This window comes from Muntiacus reevesi, chromosome 16, assembly GCF_963930625.1.
Source record: "Muntiacus reevesi chromosome 16, mMunRee1.1, whole genome shotgun sequence".
In the NCBI taxonomy this organism is placed as follows: Eukaryota; Metazoa; Chordata; class Mammalia; order Artiodactyla; family Cervidae; genus Muntiacus; species Muntiacus reevesi.
In genome coordinates this window covers 39894952-39914110 of record NC_089264.1, presented here as the reverse complement: position 1 = coordinate 39914110, position 19159 = coordinate 39894952, and the positions used below count along the sequence as shown (strand labels likewise).

Below are 19159 nucleotides of genomic sequence, written 5' to 3'. Positions count from 1 at the left end.
TTTTTTGAACAGTACTTCTGTGTATTCTTGCCACCTCTTCTTAATCTCTTCTACTTTTATTAAGTCCTTATTATTTCCTTTGTGTATTGTGCCCATCCTTGCATGAAATGTTCCCTTGATATCTCCAGTTTTTTTTTGAAGAGACCTCTAGTCTTTCCCAATCTGTTGTTTTCCTCTGTTTACTTGCATTGTTCATTTAAGAAGGCCTTCTTATCTCTCCCTGCTCTTCTCTGGAAATCTGCATTCAGTTAGGTTTATCTTTCCCTTTTTCCCTTGCCTCTCACTTCTCTTCTTTCCTCAGCTATTTGTGAATCCTCCTCCTGACCACTTTTGCATTCTTGAATTTCTTTTCTTTTGGGATGGCTGTGTTCTCTGCTATGGCTGTATTCCTGTACAACGTTAGGAACCTCTGTCCATAGTTCTTCAGGCACTCTGTCTCCCAGATCTAATCCCTGGATCTATTCATCACCTCCACTGTATAATCACCAAGTTTTTGATTTAGGTCATACCTGGAAGGCCTAGTGGTTTTTCCTACTTTCTTCATTTTAAGCCTGAATTGTGTAATAAGGAGCTGATGATCTGAGCCACGGTCAGTTTCAGGTTTTGTTTTTGCTGACTTTATAGAGCTTTTCCATTTTCGGCTGCAAAGAATACAAGCAATCTGTTTTTGGCATTGACCATTTGGTGATGTCCATGTATAAAGTCGTCTGTTGTGTTGTTGGAAGAGGACGTTTGCTATGACCAGTGTTTTCTCTTGACAAAACTCTGTTAGCCTTTGCCCTGCTTCATTTTGTACTCCAAGGTCAAACTTCCCTGTTACTTCAGGTGCCTCTTGACTTCTGCTTTTGCATTCCAATCCCCTGTGGTGAAAAGGACATCTTTTTTTTTTTTTTTTTTTTTAAATGTTAGTTGTAGGTTTTGTAGGTTTTCATGGAACTGGTCAACTTTAGCTTCTTCGGCCTGAGTGGTTGGGGCATAGACTTGGATTATTGTGATGTTGAATGGTTTGCCTTGGAAACAAATGAAGATCATTTTGTTGTTTTGAGATTGCTACTGCATTTCAGGCTCTTGTAGACTATGGTGGCTGCTGCATTTCTTCTAAGAGTTTCTTGCCCACAGTGGTAGGTAGGTCATCTGAATTAAGATTCACCCATTCTCGTCCTTTTGGTTGACTGATTCCTAAGATGTTGCTGTTCACTCTTTCCATCTCCTGCTTGACCATGTCCAGTTAACTTGGGCAGCCTGGCATGGTACAGTTCATGGGGTCTCAAGAGTTGGACGCAGCATAGTGACTGAACAACAACAATGAACCTAACATCCCAAGTTCCCGTGCAATGTTATTCTTGATGACATTGGAGTTTACTTTCACCACCAGAGGCATCCACAGCTGAGCATTGTTTCTGCTTTGGCCCAGCCTCTTCATTCTTTCTGGAGCTATTAGTAATTGCCCACCAGTCTTGCCCAGTAACATATTGGACACTTTCCGACCTTGGGGGTTCATCTTCTGATGTCTTTTTGCCTTTTCATACCATTCATGGGGTTCTCATGGCAAGAATATTGGAATGGTTTTCCATTTCCTCCTCCAGTGGACCACATTTTGTCAGAACTCTCACTGTGACTCGTCCATCTTGGGTGACCCTGCACGACATGGCTCTAGGCTTCATTGAGTAATGCAAGCTCCTTTTCCTTGACTAGGTCATGATCCACAAAGGGGAAAAAACAATGTGCATATTTTAAATAAAAATATTTTTTTTGCTAAAAAATGATAACCACTTGACAATGTAGGATTGCCACAAACATTCCATTTATTAAAATCAAAGCAAACAACTCCTTCCACCCCCAAAATGCAGTATCTGTGAAGTGCAATATAACAAGCTATGCCTGAAATGATGATAAAAACACCACCTTTCGTTGCCTTTCATGCTTGTCATGGTTATGATCCCACTTGGTCCTCACAACTATTTGTTAGGAAGGTCATTAGGTATATGTAACAAATGCATCTCAGAGGGTAGACACAATCTTGCAGTGTCTAGCCAGTACTTCCTGGTGACGCTGCGACCCAAATTCTGGTTTCTTGTTTCAGATCCCATGTTCCCCCCCAACCCCCCAGGGGTGGCATGTAGTCTTCAATAGATATTGTAATAGACACCAAAAACTTGTCTTTCTGAAAGAGTTTTTTTTTTTTTTTTTAATTGAAGGATAGTTGATTTATAATTTGTGGTAATTTCTGCTCTTCAGCAGTCATTCAGTTATATCAATACATATATATATTTATATTCATTTTCTTATTCTTTTCCATTATGATTATCACAGGATGTTAAATGTAATTCCTTGTGCTGTACAGTAAGACCTTGTTTACCTAGTCTATATATAAGGTTTGCATCTGCCAACACGAAAATCCCAGTCCATCCTTCCCCTAGTCCCTTTGGCAGCCTTAAATCATTTCTCTTTGTGTGTGTGTCTGTTGCTATTTCGTAGGTAAGTTCATTTGTGTCATATTTTAGATTTCATATGTAAGTGATATCTATGATATTTGTCTTTCTGACTTTCTTCACTTAGTGTCATAATCTCTAGTTCCATCCTTGTTGCTACAAATAGCATTATTTTATTTTGTTATGACTGAGTACTATCTCATTTGTATGTATATACCACATCTTTATTTATTCATCTCAGTGGACATCTAAGTTGTTTGCATATCTTGACTATTGTGAATCGTGTGCTATAAACATAGGAGTGCAGGTATCTTTTTGAATTTTGTTTTGTTGGATATATGCCCAGGAGTAGGATTGCTGGATCATATGGCAACTCTTATTTTTTAATTCTTTAAGGAACCTCCATACTGTTTTCCATAGTGACTTCATCAACTTACTTTCCCACCAACAGTGTAAGAGGGCTTCCCAAGCCTTTTGAAAAGAAACTTTTCTAATTTAGTAGCTATAATTTATATGTTTTATATCAATTTCCATTTCTGTAATCCATACATTTTATTTTAAAGTCACTCTTTTTTCTTTTATTTTAAACCTTTTATATTGTATTAGGTATATATACATTAGGTATATATTATATATACATTATATATATATTATATATATACTGTATACATTAAGTATATATACATTTTAAAATGAATATATGGTTAAATGAAATTATTACCTTTGTGTTTTTGTCTTCAGGCTAAGTGGCAAATGTATAGTCACAATAAATGTATCAAATATGTCCCTTAGTTTTGTATATGCCACATAGCATGTGGAATCATAGTTCCTCACCCAGGGATCAAACCCTCACCCCCTGCATTGGAAGCACAGAGTTTTAACCACTGGACTGCCAGGGATGTCCTCCTTGGTGAATTTTTTCATTAGATTTATAACCTTTCTATAATAAATAATCAGTACTTCTTTTAGAGAGATTAAATATGCAAGTGTTACATATCTACTATAAAAATATTGTTGATACAGGTGAAGTTTGCTTTTCCATCTCCCCTAGGCTACCCCAAGGGACCTATAATTATTATTTGGCAATTCTCTTTATTGGACTTTGAAGGATATCTTATAAATTATAAACATGTAACAGCCTTGAATTTGTAGCTCTCATCTCTCAGGGATTTTTCCTTACTCCAGAGTTTTTTAGATTTTGTTGTCGGGTTGGTTTTGCCAGTTTAAATTTGTATAGAAAAAAATTGGACTTGTAGAAACTGTAATTGTCATTTCCTTTTTCAACTCTCTTTTAGAAAGTAAAGTATGACTTTCTTTATTAAATTAATTTGATTTATCATAAAGAATACTTTCCCAGAGAACTGTGCTTTGTTTTCAAGTTATTTTGTCTTCATAATAGAATTATTTTATGGACTTTTAAATACTTAAGTTTTGATAAATGTCCAGCATGTAACATTTCATTAGGATTTTGACCTTCTAATTAAATCGATCTGTTTATGTTTTTCTGTTTTGGCATGCATCTTCATATACTTAGGATAAATTTAATATACTTAATAGAAATTTACTCTGTTAGTGAATGAATTGGTAATATCTTTGTTTTCCTATCAAGCTGTATTTGTGAGAATAGTAGAAACCTTATTATATGTTTTCTTAGATGTAATATTTCTACTAAATGTTTTCTTGTCATCTGCAATTTAAAAGTAATGTTCACCTATCAATATTCAAACTTCAAAAATGCTTTCAGCAGATATTTATGGTTATCTGCTGTGTTACAACACTGTTTTAAGCACAGTAGTTAAGAACTAATTCCTAAGTCAATCGTTTGCTTCAGTAGAACCTTAAAAATGCCACACAGACTTTCATTAATTTCATAAACAATGGGCTACTTTTATTAATGCTAGTGCCAGGAACTATTATTAACATAGGCAGTCCCAAAATAAATGAGATTATCTACATTCAAAAGTTCTCTCACCCTCGTTAAGAGGAGTAGACAGTCAGTTAGACTGTGATACTTTAGGACTTTAGTTTTGCTGTGCTGTGTGCAGTCTGCTGCCTGAGTCCAGAATAGGGAGCAGTACCTGGAGTAGTGATGTAATTAATCACCTCCAAAAGCCCTATTAATAAAACCTTGCAAAGTCCTTCTCTTCTTGGCTGCCAGCCTTTCTCATCCTGATCCATCCTTTGCAGGAGCAGCAGAACTAACTTACTAAAAATCAGAATCTGAGCAGTTTGAGCTTATCAGATAAGAGAATCATGGGGCATTTCAGCCAGAGATACTGGCTTGTGCACGGTGGCGTTTAGGAATCAGGGGATGGGGCTTCCCTTGTGGCTCAGTGGTAAAGAACCCGCCTGCCAATGCTGAAGACACGGGTTGGATCCCTCATCCAGGCAGATGTCACATGCCATGGAGCAGCTAAGCTGTGTGCCGCAAGTATTGAGCCAGTGCTCTGGGGCCCGGGACCTGCCGCTGCTGAGCCCGTGGGCCCCAGTTACTGAAGCCTGGACACGATAGAGCCTGTGCCCCGGAACGAAGGGAAGCTACTGCAGTGAGAAGCCTAGGCACTGCAATGCAGAGGAGCCCCCACTTGCCACAACTGGAGAAAAGCCTGTGTAGCAGTGAAGAGCCAGCACAGCCAAAAATAAATAAGTAAAATAGAAAAGAAAAAAGCAGGGATGTCAAAAAGTGATAAACTCGAATCATGTATAGTCATATATGAAATAGATCGCCAGTTCAGGTTCGATGCATGAGGCAGGTGCTCAGGGCTGGTCCACTGGGATGACCCTGAGGGATGGAATGGGGAGGGAGGTGGGGGGGAGGGTCAGGATGGGGTCACATGTACACCCATGGCTGATTCATGTGAGTGTATGGCAAAACCCACCACAGTATTGTAAAGTAATTAGCCTCCAATTAAAATGTATAAATTTAAAAGTATATATTTTTTTCTGTCAATGTGACCGCCGCCCCCCCCCCCGCCCCAAAGTGATAAACTCACTGTGGCCCAGTCATAGATTATGGTGTAGGGAGTGTTAGGAGATGAATTTGAGGCAAGGATTTTAGCCAAATTATATGGCATTCTTGAGAATTTTTGGCCATATTTCCTAAACATTTGGGAGCCAAGGTGTTACTTGAACTGAAATAACAACAGATTTGTTGAAGAGGAAATTCTGTTGGCATCATGAACATTGGGTTGGAGAGGGAGGTTGATGCCAAGAGAAAGGCTCTGTGATGAGTCCTTAAAATAGGGAAGCTTTTAGATTATTATTTGCCTCCTTGGGGTACAGATTTATTTTTCATTAAATGCTGAATAATTTATAATTTAAAAATCCCTAATAAAGAAATCTGAAGAATATTCAATGCCCAGCCAGCATTTTCACTTGTTCCTCTTTGTGACTGTTTCTGTAAACCTAATGTGTTTCTGAGTCTAAAGTTCTGTTATGTTTTTGTGTAATTTCTTCTGTTCTTTGACAGTCAGAATCTGTCATAAATCACCTTAAAGTTTTCATAAGCCCAAATTAATTATACTCATTTGTGATATGCTCCCTTTGTGCTCATTCACCATGTTTTGTCATTGTAAAATTCACAGGCAGAGTGATCGCTGAGATCTTCTTCTGTTTAATGCTGTTTACTTCAGCAGTATACAGTATCAGGGGAAAATTCACTTTGAAATAATCCCTTGCTTACTACTTTAATGCTTTGAAATAGAGTTTGCATTTCTCTTGATTTTCTACTTCTTTTGTTCTGCGCTGTTATATGATCTTTACGCATTTCACTTAATGAATAAATTGTTTTAACTACTAAATCTCACTCATGTATTTAAGACCTGTATTCAGCATATAACTAGACAGTATTTATAGCTGTCTAAAATGTTTCTGGTTTTAACCTACTAAGATGGCAACTCTTCTTTCTGTTTTTTTCTTTTTTAATATATTTTCAGAACACTATTGTGGAGGCTTCTATTCAGCTTCCTCCTTCCCTTTTCTCACCAAAGCAAAAAAGAGAAGTCCGACCAAGTGATGACTCTCTCTATAAGCTGCAGCTCATCGCATTCCGCAATGGAAAGCTTTTTCCAGCCACCGGGAATTCAACAAATTTGGCCGATGATGGAAAACGGCGTACAGTGGTTACCCCTGTGATTCTCACCAAAATAGGTTTGTCTGTGGCGTATGTCTTCCTGTAGTCACTGGACAGCACGACTGGATCATTCCCTGCTCCTAAAGATGCTTATTTTTGTTCCTTCTCATTTTAATGAGTCACTAGAGGAAAAAAGATATTTGCAGAATGCCCATTCGTGTATGTTGACATTTAATTGTTCATGAAATTTGTTTCAGAAATATTTTTATTTCCCATTTCCTCCAGATGGTGTGAACGTTGATACCCACCACATCCCCGTTAATGTGACTCTGCGTCGAATTGCGCATGGAGCAGATGCTGTGGCTGCCCAGTGGGATTTCGATCTGCTGAATGGACAAGGAGGCTGGAAGTCAGATGGGTGCCATATACTCTATTCGGATGAAAATATCACCAGCATTCAGTGCTACTCCCTTAGTAACTATGCAGTTTTAATGGTACGGCAGTTGTTAATGTTAATGCATAAACACTAAGCATTCGAATTTCTTCCCTATGCATAGTTAAGCTCAAATGATTGTTGTTGTTTTTTTTTTAACTTTTAACGTAAATTGCTGCCTTTAATTAAGGAAGAGGTGACATTTGGTATCATTCTGATTTTAAAGGGAAATTGAGTTACTACTAAGTGAAATATATGGGATTGAATTGGGTATGGGAATTTTCAGTAAACTTTAAACCAATCAATTCAACTAGACCTTGACCTTAAAATTGGGAGACATGCTGTCCAACTCTTAATCAAGAGAGATTCATTTGCCCAAAAATACACAGTAAACGGGGCTTCCCTGATGGTTCAGCTGGCAAAGAATCCGCCTGCAATGCGTGAGACCTGGGTTTGATCCCTGGGTTGGGAAGGTCCCTTGGAAAAGGGAAAGGCTACCCACTCCAGTATTCTGGTCTGGAGAATTCCAGTCCATGGGGTTGTGAAGAGTTGAACAAGACTGAGTGACTTTCACTTTCACTTTCTTCACATGATGGGGCTTCCCTGGTGACTCAGACAGTAAACAATCTGTGTGCAATACAGTAGACATGGGTTCAGTCCCTGGGTCAAGAAGATCCCATGGAGAAAGGAGTGGATACCCATTCCAGTATTCCTGCTTGGAGAATTCTGTGGACAGAGGAGCCTGGAGGGCTACAGTCCGTGGGGTAGCAAAGTCAGGCACAGCTGAGCAGCTAACACTTTCACTTTCACACAATGAATAGAGATTTTCCTACTTTGCTCTTTAGTGCCTCATCCCACTACACATCATAATTTTTTAGATTCCTTTTGTATTTAGAGTAATGGTGATAATTTCAGTTTAGTTGCTGCAAGCAGCAGCATTGACACAAATATCTTCAATTTTAATGCTAATCAAGTTTATGTTTTCTGTTATTTACTATTTTTGTGTTTATTAATCTTTTGTGAAATAGCTAGTTATTAACGTATCTTTTTATTAATGAATCATTTATGTGAATCTGGTCTCTTGAGTTGATAATTATGAAATTAGCTGTGCTAGTTTTTATTGCATATTGTGGTTATTCTAAGATACTAACATCCTGAAGCATGTATGCATGCATTTAGAGCAGAGTGGAAGAAATTACTGATGAACATGAAGGACATTTTTTAGCAATGGCTTGAGGCTAGCCTGGGAGTAAGGACGCTTCCGTTTTGATTTCTGCCACCAGCTCTGAATCTGTTATCTAGACAACATTTTATCAAAGCACCAAATAATCGTGAAACATGATATTTACTCTAAGTGAATTTTCTTTTCTTAAAGCTACAAAAGAGCATTTTCACTGGAAATGGTCTTGAAGCATGCTTTAATTGGAGGAGATTTTCTTCAGCTTTATATTTTGGTTTTCTCTTTGCTCCTCAAATTAGTCTACCTACCTAGTATCCCAAACAGGCAGAGCAGTAAGTAGATTATCAAGCAGGGCAGAAAGAATAATGTGTATGTTATTTAACCCAGCAGACAGTGGGTGTGGTCTACACTAGGAACAGCTGTGTTGATGTAAGTCATCTCTCCTTTTGGGTTTAGTGTTAATAGTATAGGATTCTCTTCACAAATAGATGTTTGAGTTCTTTAAGTCTAAGTCTGGTTTCTGTAAGTTCACATTTTATTGTTTTATAGTCAGCTTTCAAAGAATGCTTGAAGCAATAATTAAAATATGAAGCATTTACTCTTTCGGTTTGAAAGTATTTTCTCATTCAGGTTTTGGTTATAAAATAATGTGGAACCGAGAAGTACTGAAGGAGAAATAAGAGACATGTAGCATCATTTGCCTGGAGAATCCCAGGGATGGAGGAGCCTGGTGGGCTGCCGTCTTGGGGGTCTCACAGAGTCCGACACAACTGAAGCGACTTAGCAGCAGCAGCATTTGAAATTTTTTTAGTAGTTAACTAGAAAAAGTTGGGCAAGAGAAATGAAATGCAGACACACAATGAAAGGCATTTTATAAACTTCAGTGTTTAAGACATGATAATGTACCATGTGAAACTTTTATTTTATTTAATACCAGTTAAAACATCTATTTTTGAACTTCCTAGCTGTTCTTCTCCACAGTTTAAATTAGTATAATCCTTTTCTTGAAGGAATAAGCTATTCTTTTATCTTTCATACTTTTAATCTTTTAAAAAATGTAATACACAATTCTTAAAGCTAAAATACAGCACTAAGTTTTTTTTCTATTTTCAAAGAATATCCTTTCTCTTTTCTTAAATATAACTGTGCCACCTAGAGGTAGCAAGGTGAAAAGGATTTGAAATTGTTGACAAAATTGTCAAAGTTAGTATACGGCATTTTTAGAGTTGCTGATGAAACATGAAGGCAAAGTTAATGAAATCATACCTACTCTTAAATAAAGTCATGTCTGAGTTAGGAAACATAGCTTTAAAAATTGGAAGTCAACATCTTTTTTTCTTTGCCTGACACCATCTTGAATAATAGATAAAATCCTTTATTTTTTGGAGAACTGCTTTAATGTAGGATTTTTTTTTAGCAAGTCTAAATTCCTTTATTGGCAGCTAGCTCATAAAGCTTTTCCTGCTGTGGTTTTTTAAAAAAATGTGTATTTAGGAAATGAAATGAAAAGAATATATTCGTTTGAAAATCTCAAATAGATATTCATAGTTCTAGACAGATAACATAGGTCAGTAGGCATCCTGCAATAACCATGTATATTCCAAGTTCTCAGAGGAAAAAGTTAGGTAGAAATTGAGTTTGTTTGAACTATGTGATCAGAAATATCCAGTTGACCAGAGGTCAGTAGGGAACAAAAAAACTTAATGAGGAGGGCCAAATTATTCATGGTAGTACTTATTATTTAATTGGTATTAGTAGTGAAGATAAAATAACCACTATATCTTGATTCTCCTTTGTTGTTATATTCACCTAGAAACACATGAAACCAGAGAGCACTCATTTGTTTTTACATCTCTAGTTTTTTTTCAAGGCAAACTGTAGTTTCATTTACTCTATAATTGAATATGCATGTTAGCATTGTTTATATAATTCTTAAGTAGGTATTATACTCACATGGATCAAATGTTTGAATTATTTCTAACTAATGTACAGTGAGAAATTAAACTGACACTCTATTGTCTCTTCTCCACAGAATAGATAACCTTAATCGTTTTTTTTTACACATTATTGGAGGACTTTCACATATATTACAGCAAAATGAATACATGATCCTATTTTCTTACATTTTTATATGAAGGTAGCATGCTACAAACATTCTAAATCATGCCTATTTCCATGAAGCAGTATATCTTATGACAAGGATGATGATAACCATGGAACAATATATCTTGACACTGATGACGCTGCCTTCTGTTGGTGATATTCTTAGGATGATATGAGGGTAGTGATGGCAGTGGTTAGTTTTTATTAAGTACTTAATGCACCGGGTTCTCTTAAATCTTTACCTGCATTAACCTATTTGGTCATCATAACCACATCATGAAATGTGGCGCTACTATTATTACCCCCGCTTTACAGATGGAGAAACCAAGGAGGTGAAGAACGACCATGACCAGGTTGACAAAGGTAGTTAGTGTGGAGTTGGAGTTCAGACTCCACAGATGTCTTCTTAATCCCACTACTGGATTTCCTTTCCAAAAACTTCAGTGTTAGAGAGCTTTCTCATTCTTTTTTGTCTCTGAATATTACTTTATGACCTTACCATCATTTATTTGGGCATTTCTCTATATTGTTTGTTTCTAATAATGTCTGTGTATAGAATGGTTTTACACATTAGAAAATATGTATCATAAATTATCTGAAGTAGAATTAATAAAGGGAAACCAAAACTTTTCCTTTTTTCATTAAATTGAGCTATTGATTGATGTTCACAGATCTTAACTATATAGCTTAGTGGTATTGTTACCTGTGAACCTACATGTTTAGCTGCCATCAAGATAAAGACTTTTATTTGAGCATTCGGAAGCTGTGGTATGTTTCTTTCTAGTAAATTTTCACTGTCATTTCAAGAAATAGCCTTCTGATGTGTCTCACTAGATAAGTTTCTTCTGGTCTTTAATTCCATATAATTGGAATTGTATAGCATGCACTCTTTGTATCTGCTTTCTTTCCCATCATTATGTCTGTGATATTCATCTTTGTTTTTACATGTGGTAGCAGGTTATTATTTTTTCTTTTTCCTTCATAATAGGCCATTTTGTGGGCTTCCCAGGTGGCGCTAGTGGTAAAAGGACCTGACCACCAATGCAGGAGATGTAAGAGATGTGGGTTCAATCCCTGGGTCAGGAAGATCTCCTGGAGGAAGGCATAGCAACCCACTCCAGTATTATTGCCTGGAGAATCCCATGGACAAAGGAGCCTGGTGGGCTATAGTCCATGGAATCACAAAGAGTTGGACACGACTGAAGCGACTTAGCATGCACACAGGCCATAGCATGAAGTTATCAGAATTTGTGCATTGATGGATTTTTGAGTTGTTGCGAGGTTCTGGATATTAAGAAAAACTGCTGTAAATATTTGTGGACGGTGACTGCAGCCATGAAATTAAAAGATGCTTGCTTTTTGGAAGGAAAGCCATGACAAGCCGAGATAGTGAGTTAAAAAGCAGAGACATCTCTTTGCTGACAAAGGTCTGTCTAGTCAAAGCTATGGTTTTTCCAGTAGTCAGGTATGGATGTGAGAGTTGGACCATAAAGAAATCTCAGTCTTGAAAAATTGATAAAACTTTTGAACTGTGGTGCTTTAGAGGTCTCTTGAGAGTCCCTTGAATAGCAAGAAGATCAAACCAGTGAATCCTAAAGGAAATAAACATTCAATATTCATTGGAAGGACTGAAGCTGAAGCTCTAATACTTTGGCCACCTGATGCCAAGAGCCAGCTCGTTGGAAAAGAGCCTGATGTTGGAAAAGATTGAGGGCAGGAGGAGAAGGGGGTGACAGAGGATGAGATGGTTGGATGGCGTCATTGACTCAATGGACATAAGTTTGAGCAAACTCTGGGAGATAGTGAAGGACAGGAAAGCTTGGCATGCTGCAGTCCATGCGGTTGCAAAGAGTCAGACATGACTGAGTAACTGAACAACAAAATATTTATGAACATGTTTTTTGATGGACATGTGCATACAGGAGTGGAATTGCTAAGTTGTAGGCATCTGTATGCTGTAAGAAGTAATGCCATGCAAATAATCATGGTTTTATTGGTTTACAGTCTCACCAGTAATGAGTGTTAATTGCTCTATATCCTTGCCAGTGCTTGGTATTCTCAATCTTTCGTTTTGGTCTTCTGGTGGCTGTGCTGTGATAGATCATTGTGGTTTTAATTTTTTAAGTTTTTTCAGTTTTTAAATTTTTTAAAAATTTAAGATAAAAATTAAAAAATTTTTTTGTTTTTCTTTGGTACCTGATAATATTGAGTACCTCTTCATTTTCATATTACAGTTTGGGTAGCCCTTTTGTGAAGTTATTGCTCAAATCTTACGTATTTTTAATTTGATTGTCTGTTGCTTTCTTACTGGCCTATAGGAATTCTTCATGAACTCTGAATAGGAGTTCTTGTTAGATGTATGTGTTGCGAAAATCTTCTCCCAGTCCATGACTTGTTTTAATCAATTCAGGCTGCTACAACAGAGTATCACAGACCAGGTCATTTACAAACAGAAGAAATTTTTTTTTTTTCCTCTTAGTTTTGGAGGCTTAAGTCCATGAACACGAAGCTAGCAGATTCTTTGTCTAATGAAGGCCTGCTTCCTGCTTCATAAATGCTGTCCTTTCTCTGTATCCTCTTGTGGTGGAGGGGGCAGGGGAACTCTCAGGTGTCTCTTTTATAAAAGGACACTAATCCTGTTTATAAGGGCTCCACCCTCATGACCTAATCACCTCTCAGAGGCACCACCTCAAGATAATATCACATTGGAGGTTAGGTTTCAACATGTGAATTTTAGCTGAGGGACACAAACATTTAGTCTATGGGCATGCTTTTTTCCTTTTTTTCTTAATGTTGTCTTTTTATAAGCAGAGTTTCTAATTTTTCTAAAATTTTTTAGTAGTTAGTGGTTTTTACGTCCTATTTAAGAAGTCTTTGCTTACCCCCAAATTATGAAGTTATTTTCCTTTATTTGCATTAAGAAGCTTTTAATGTGTTTTATCTTTCACATTTAGGTCTGTGATTCAGCTGGAACTGACTATTGCGTATGGTGTGTGTTAGGAGGATTAAAATCTTGAAATTATTCCTTGTTTCTTAGGGGAAAAATTAAAAGAAACATAGACATGGTCTCAGTTTTTTTAAAGACACTTTTTATTTTAAATCTATTCTAAAATTTTATTTTATTGTCAAACTCTTTTTAAAATACTTATACTCTGACAGACAGGGAAACTGAGATGTTTTTCTTTGTCTTCTTTGCATTGTTCAGATCCTGATGAGTTTAAACCATAATTAATTTATAATTATTATTGATATGTTGCCAGTGAATTATTTAAAACTGCTAGTGATTTTATATTTAGTAATTCTCAGGCTAAAACTATTGTAAATGTATGAATCTTTATCAGATAAATAAAAATTTCAAAAGCTCTTCTTCCATTTGTTTGGTTCCTTAATAATAAGTACTTTTGCAGTTTTTAACACACTTTTACGTGTTTTAATATTCTCTGAATTGGTGCAGTTTATTTTGGTGAGCCTTACTTTCCATTTCCTGGCCTGTTTTCTTAAACTTAGTAGTAGTAGTAATATTTCTTCATTTGTGTCCGACTCTGCAACCCCATGACCTGTAGCCGACCAGGCTCCTCTGTCCATGGGAATCTTCAGGCAAGAATACCGGAGTGGGTTGCCATGCCCTCCTCCAGGGGATCTTCCTGACCCAGGGATTGAACACACGTCTCCGCTTTGCCCGCTAGCGCCACCTGGGAAGCCCTTTCTTAAACTTTGCACCATGTATAAGAGTGACTAAGATCACCATTTAGTGACGGACTGTGGTTTAATAAGCACCAGAGGCAGACTTTTCCTATGTTATGTATCACTATATTGCAAATGTGAATGCCACTTTTTACTTTTCTTCCATGGGTGTCTCCTAGTGGCCATTGATGGACAATGTGTTTGGTAATTTTTTTGTAATGGGAGTGATTTGATTTATAAAAAGAGAATAAAAGCAAGAATCATGGGTTTCTGTGAAATTAAAGAGATTGAAGTCTTTTGATATGTGTCTGTCTGAACAGGTAGGTTTTTTTTCAGTAGAGGTATAATTGACATACAACATTTTATTAGTTTCAGGTATACAATGTAATGATTCAGTATTTGTGTATGTTACAAAATGATCACCACAAGAAGTCTAGTTAACATCCATCAGTATACAGTTAGAAGTTTTTTCTCTTATGGCAAAAACTAGCTTTACTCTTTGAGCAGCTTTCAAACTTCTACATTATTAGTAACTGTAGTCCCTTGCTGCACGTTGCATCTCCAAGGCTTCATTTATTCTAAATCTGGAAACCTGTACTTGTGAACTCCTTTCATCTATGTTTTTGTTACAGTGTCACGAAGCCTCTATTTGTTGATGGATATAATTGAAAATAATTTTGACTTAATATTTCTACTTTATCTCTTTTGTTTTAGTCTTTAACTTCTCTTAACTTCTTTCCTATCCTGATCTTCTCAGTTGTCTTATATGGCCTTAAATTCTCTTATATTTTATCGTCAAGATACAAGATCAAGTTTTTATTAACTTGATTTGTCTTCTTTACACCGGGCAGGGAGTCTGCAAACCCTGGCAAATATTTGATCCACAGGCCTGTTCCAGTCAGCTCTCATTTGTTTGTTTGATATTCTAAATGCTGGAAAGCGAGAAGTGGTTTCCAGGTTTTCATGGTTATATTTTAAGTGGTTAATAAGTACCTGCATAATAGCTTCAATTTTGCTTTTGGCCTGCAAAGCCTGAGCTCTTTACTCTCTGGCTCTTCACGCCTGGCCAGGGGTTCCCTTTCATTTGGAAAGGTCTGTTTGTTGTGACAACAAAAAAGTCCCCGCCAACAGTCTTGCTCCTTCCTCCAGGACTACTTTGGAGTTTTAACAGTCTGGGTACTCTGTGTCAACATCCAGCTTCCTGCTCATGCTATGTCACATTCATTACCTTTTGAGAAAACTGAATTCATTTAACCATGCGGCTGCTGCTGCTGCTAAATCACTTCAGTTGTGTCCGACTCTGTGTGACCCCGTAGACGGCAGCCCACCAGGCTCCCCTCTCCCTGGGATTCTCCAGGCAAGAACACTGGAGTGGGTTGCCATTTCCTGCTCCAGTGCATGAAAGTGAAAAGTGAAAGCGAAGCCACTCAATCGTGTCCAACTCACAGCGACTCCATGGACTGCAGCCTACCAGGCTCCTCCATCCATGGGATTTTCCAGGCAAGAGTACCAGAGTGGGTTGCCATTGCCTTCTCTACTTTTAACCATAAATATTGTATTAGATGTAAGAACTGAACTGGCACTTTGTCTGATGTTTTGCTGGATAGTGTCCAGCTACCTGTGTTTTGCTATTCTCTGCAAAGGCCTGTGGAAGGCAGGCATACACAGGTTCTGCCCCTTCCCCAGACCCTGCCAGGTGGGATGACTGATTTCTCCATTTTACTGTGCGGTAACTGCCCCAGATCATATAGCTAGTGGTGGCAAAGTATTCTTGAACATTTCCTGAAGGATTGGAAAACAGGCAGTGCATAGAAAGAGTGAAGAGACCACATCCTAGGCACTGAAAGTTTGTCCTCAATTATTTGGTCTCCATGGGAATAGAAGCTTTTCATAGAAATGAGGGAGAATCTGTCTACTCCAGCTAGTGTCTAACTGGCTCTCATTGCCCCAGTCTTCTTTGAATATCTTTTCTAACATTCCGGATTTTTAGCAGAATGCAAGTATTGATGCGTTGAAACTGTGTTCCATAGACTAGTCCCATGGGCATCTTACAAGGACAGGTTGTTGAGAATGGTGGCTGTAGGTTTCTGTCTTGTATTTTCCCTTTCAGGTCTTAGTTTATAGACCGTCAGCCCCCAAGGGATCCTGTGTCTCCCTGAATACCCGGTACTTGGCATAATGCCTGGCCATGGTGGTCATCCAGTTGGCATTTAACAAATACGTAGATGAAGTGCAGGCTTGTGACTCCTCTGACTGTGGGCTGGGGTGGAATTTCCCCTGTTGTACCTCCAGTTTCTCATTAACTCTGACTTTTGTCAGGCTTTGTGGCCTGTGTTAGTCATTGGTTAATGGTGAGGGACTTGTGACGGTGTTCTGATAGATCTTTCTGGGTGTGTAATTAAGCCCTGTTGACCATGGATTCTTCCTAGGAAAAGGTGCTGCTTCCTTCCCTGCTCCTTCCCTGGTGAGCCATCCTCAGTGTCCTCCTGTGTCTGTCACCCATTCCTTCCTGTCTTCATCATCTTGGTGTTTTTTGTTTCAAGAATTATCTTAATAACTTCGTGACTAGACGTGCGTCCCACTGCGAACCGCTTCCCGCGTCCAGCTCTCAGTTTGTAGCTTTCAGACTCAGTTTAGAAGGAGAATTTGGCGACAGGCCTGGTGAACCTGCAGCTTTGCCCCCTGGTACCCTGGTTGTCTGGCGTGGTGTCCGGGGCCCCGGGAGAGACATCTTCCAAGCCTGCTCCAGGCCTTTGTCAGGAAGGGAGCCTTCAGGTGAACGATGTTTTCGTTTTAGGAAGTCACTGTCTGCTTTGTTTTAGGGAGCAGAGCCTTGGCAGCCACGGTCTCTTTCAGATCTGATCTTCCCAGCCCTTAACCTCTTTGTGCCTCAGTTTTTCAAGCTATAAAATGGGACTAACAATACACCTAGTTTATAGGGTTATTCTGTGTAGGGTGCTGGCATGGTGCCTGGTTTATGATAAATGCTCTGTGAGTGATCTGCTGTTATTATTATTTATTATTACTGATATTTGATCTCTAAGTTCTCAGTCACAGGCCTGCCCTTATGTTGATCAAACATTGTTGTGATCTCATTGTGTGTCTGAGGACTCTGACTTCTCAGCTCTTCTAGAGCATAAATCATGGGTTAGTGGGTTAGCATCACATCCCTGTCCTTTCCACAGTGTCTGGCCCATTCATATTTGTTGAACTTGACTGCGGGAGGTTAGGCTTTATTGACTTGGAGATACTGCTGCTGTCTTGTATCTTATTAGCTGGTGAATGTGCAGAGTGATAACGTTGGGTGAAAGTGAGGTGTTAGTCGCTCAGTCACTTCTGACTCTTTGCAACCCCATGGACTGCAGCCCACCAGGCTCCTCTGTCCATGGGATTCTCCAGGCAAGAATACTGGAGTGGGTTGCCATTCCCTTCTCTAGGGGATCTTCCTGACCGAGGAATCGAACCTGGGTCTCCTGCATTCTCTACCGTCTGAACCACCAGGGAAGCCGAGGGCATTAAAAAGACTGAAGTCTCTGGTTGACCTTGTAAATCACTGCTTTCCCTCTCCACTACCCTCAGAGGAGAGTCAGTGTTCACATTTATAAAGCAGGTGGCCCATGGTAAGAAGAGTGGGTGTGTATGTGTGCATGTATGTGTATATACACACTACATGAGTAGTTGACACAGTGCAAGTGAGGAGGGCATAGTAATGTGTGAGGAAAATAGCCTGAAACATAGCCCTTGGATACAATGAAGAGATCCAAGGGCCAGAGTTCTCTTTATCGGTGTATTTTAGTCCCTGAGGAAATCCCAGCAACTCTGTCCAGAGAAGCACTCCTGGAATAATGCTTTCGTTCTTCCCTTCAGGATCTGACGGGGTCCGAACTCTACAGCCAGGCGGCCCATCTCCTGCACCCCGTGGTCTACACTACTGCCGTTATTCTTCTCTTGTGCCTCTTAGCGGTCATCGTCAGCTACATATACCATCACAGGTAAGAAAGAAAACTGACTGCAGAGGCCTGTGGACATCATTTCACATGTGACTAGGATAAAATTTTATCCTAATTTAATACCATGCTGTCCTTCCAAAGTAAGGGCGTTTCCTTCAGAATACCCCCAGGCCTTCTTCATGCAAGTCAAGACATAAATAATAAGTGCATGTGGTGATAAACTCATCTTCTGCAGCATTCAGTCATTCTGCTGGGTTTGTACCTGGCAAAGAACGTGGGAAGTATGCGTTGGGGAGTTGGGGCATGGGGGTGAGGTAAAGTGGAGCCTGGTTACCTGCAGAGGTGTCTTCCAGAACCAGACTGTGGTGTTATTTCTATTTCATAAGTTTTTGCCTGTTGTGATAGGCTGTTTTACAGATGGCATTTAAGAAAGCTTGTGGCATTTAAGTGTGGGGTATGGTTTTTGTTAATTAGAGGCAAAGGTACAGAAATTTTTATTTTATGGTGAGATATAATGAACTGAAAGGATTTGCTAAGCAGAAATACACTTTCAAGAGGTTTTGCTAGAATGTATTTTCCTCTTTAAGCTGGACATATATGACATTTCTTGACATTTAGTTAGGAAACAAGGAGATTTTGATATAAAAAAGAAAGACTTGAGCATTTCATTATGAAAGGCCACGAGGAAATGCATTGGTTGTTTAGACCGTGTTATCCTAGTAGGTCAGGAAAAATAGAGATTGGCATCTTGGAGAAATTTGTGGGAAGCAAAACAAGTAATCCATCTGTCATAAGACTTCATAACTAACAAAAGTGGACATATTTCTTATTATGGAGAATTTGTGTAGCCTTTAGTGGATGTAGTAGTTCCATTTAACTTGTCTTTTTTAGTGTATAAAGTTAAATGTTAAGAAGCTGTATTGTGTTGAGGGATTTCTCAAAACCCCTGTGTGTATGATAGTATGTTTTAATAAAATGTTTAGACATTTACATCTGGCTTTGTATGAATTAGGTATGTTAACTTGGAGATGTCCAGCTTCAAGTATGTTAACCTGAGCATTAATTTTTTCCCTTTTCTTTTAACAGTGTGGTTAGAATCAGTCTCAAAGGCTGGCACATGCTTGTGAATTTATGCTTTCATATTTTTCTGACCTGCGTGGTCTTTGTGGGAGGAATAAGTCAAACTAGAAATGCCAGCGTCTGCCAAGCAGTAAGTGAAAAACTAAAATAAAAAAGTAAACTGGTATTAAAAAGTAATTTCATATGGTTCATTAACTGTAAAGGGAAAATTGTTTCTTTAAAGCT

The 19159-nt window shown here is 38.4% G+C and overlaps 1 protein-coding gene across 2 annotated transcripts in view; it reads left to right on the top strand.

Moving 5' to 3' along the window:
* Positions 1–19159, top strand: part of ADGRA3 (adhesion G protein-coupled receptor A3) — a 125582-nt gene that overhangs the window by 91680 nt on the left and 14743 nt on the right. For both annotated transcript variants that reach the window (XM_065907347.1, XM_065907346.1), the window contains exons 13-16: positions 6368–6581; positions 6790–6998; positions 17772–17896; positions 18941–19064. In XM_065907347.1, coding sequence (XP_065763419.1) covers positions 6368–6581; positions 6790–6998; positions 17772–17896; positions 18941–19064 — 672 coding nt within the window. The remainder of the gene's footprint in view (positions 1–6367; positions 6582–6789; positions 6999–17771; positions 17897–18940; positions 19065–19159) is intronic.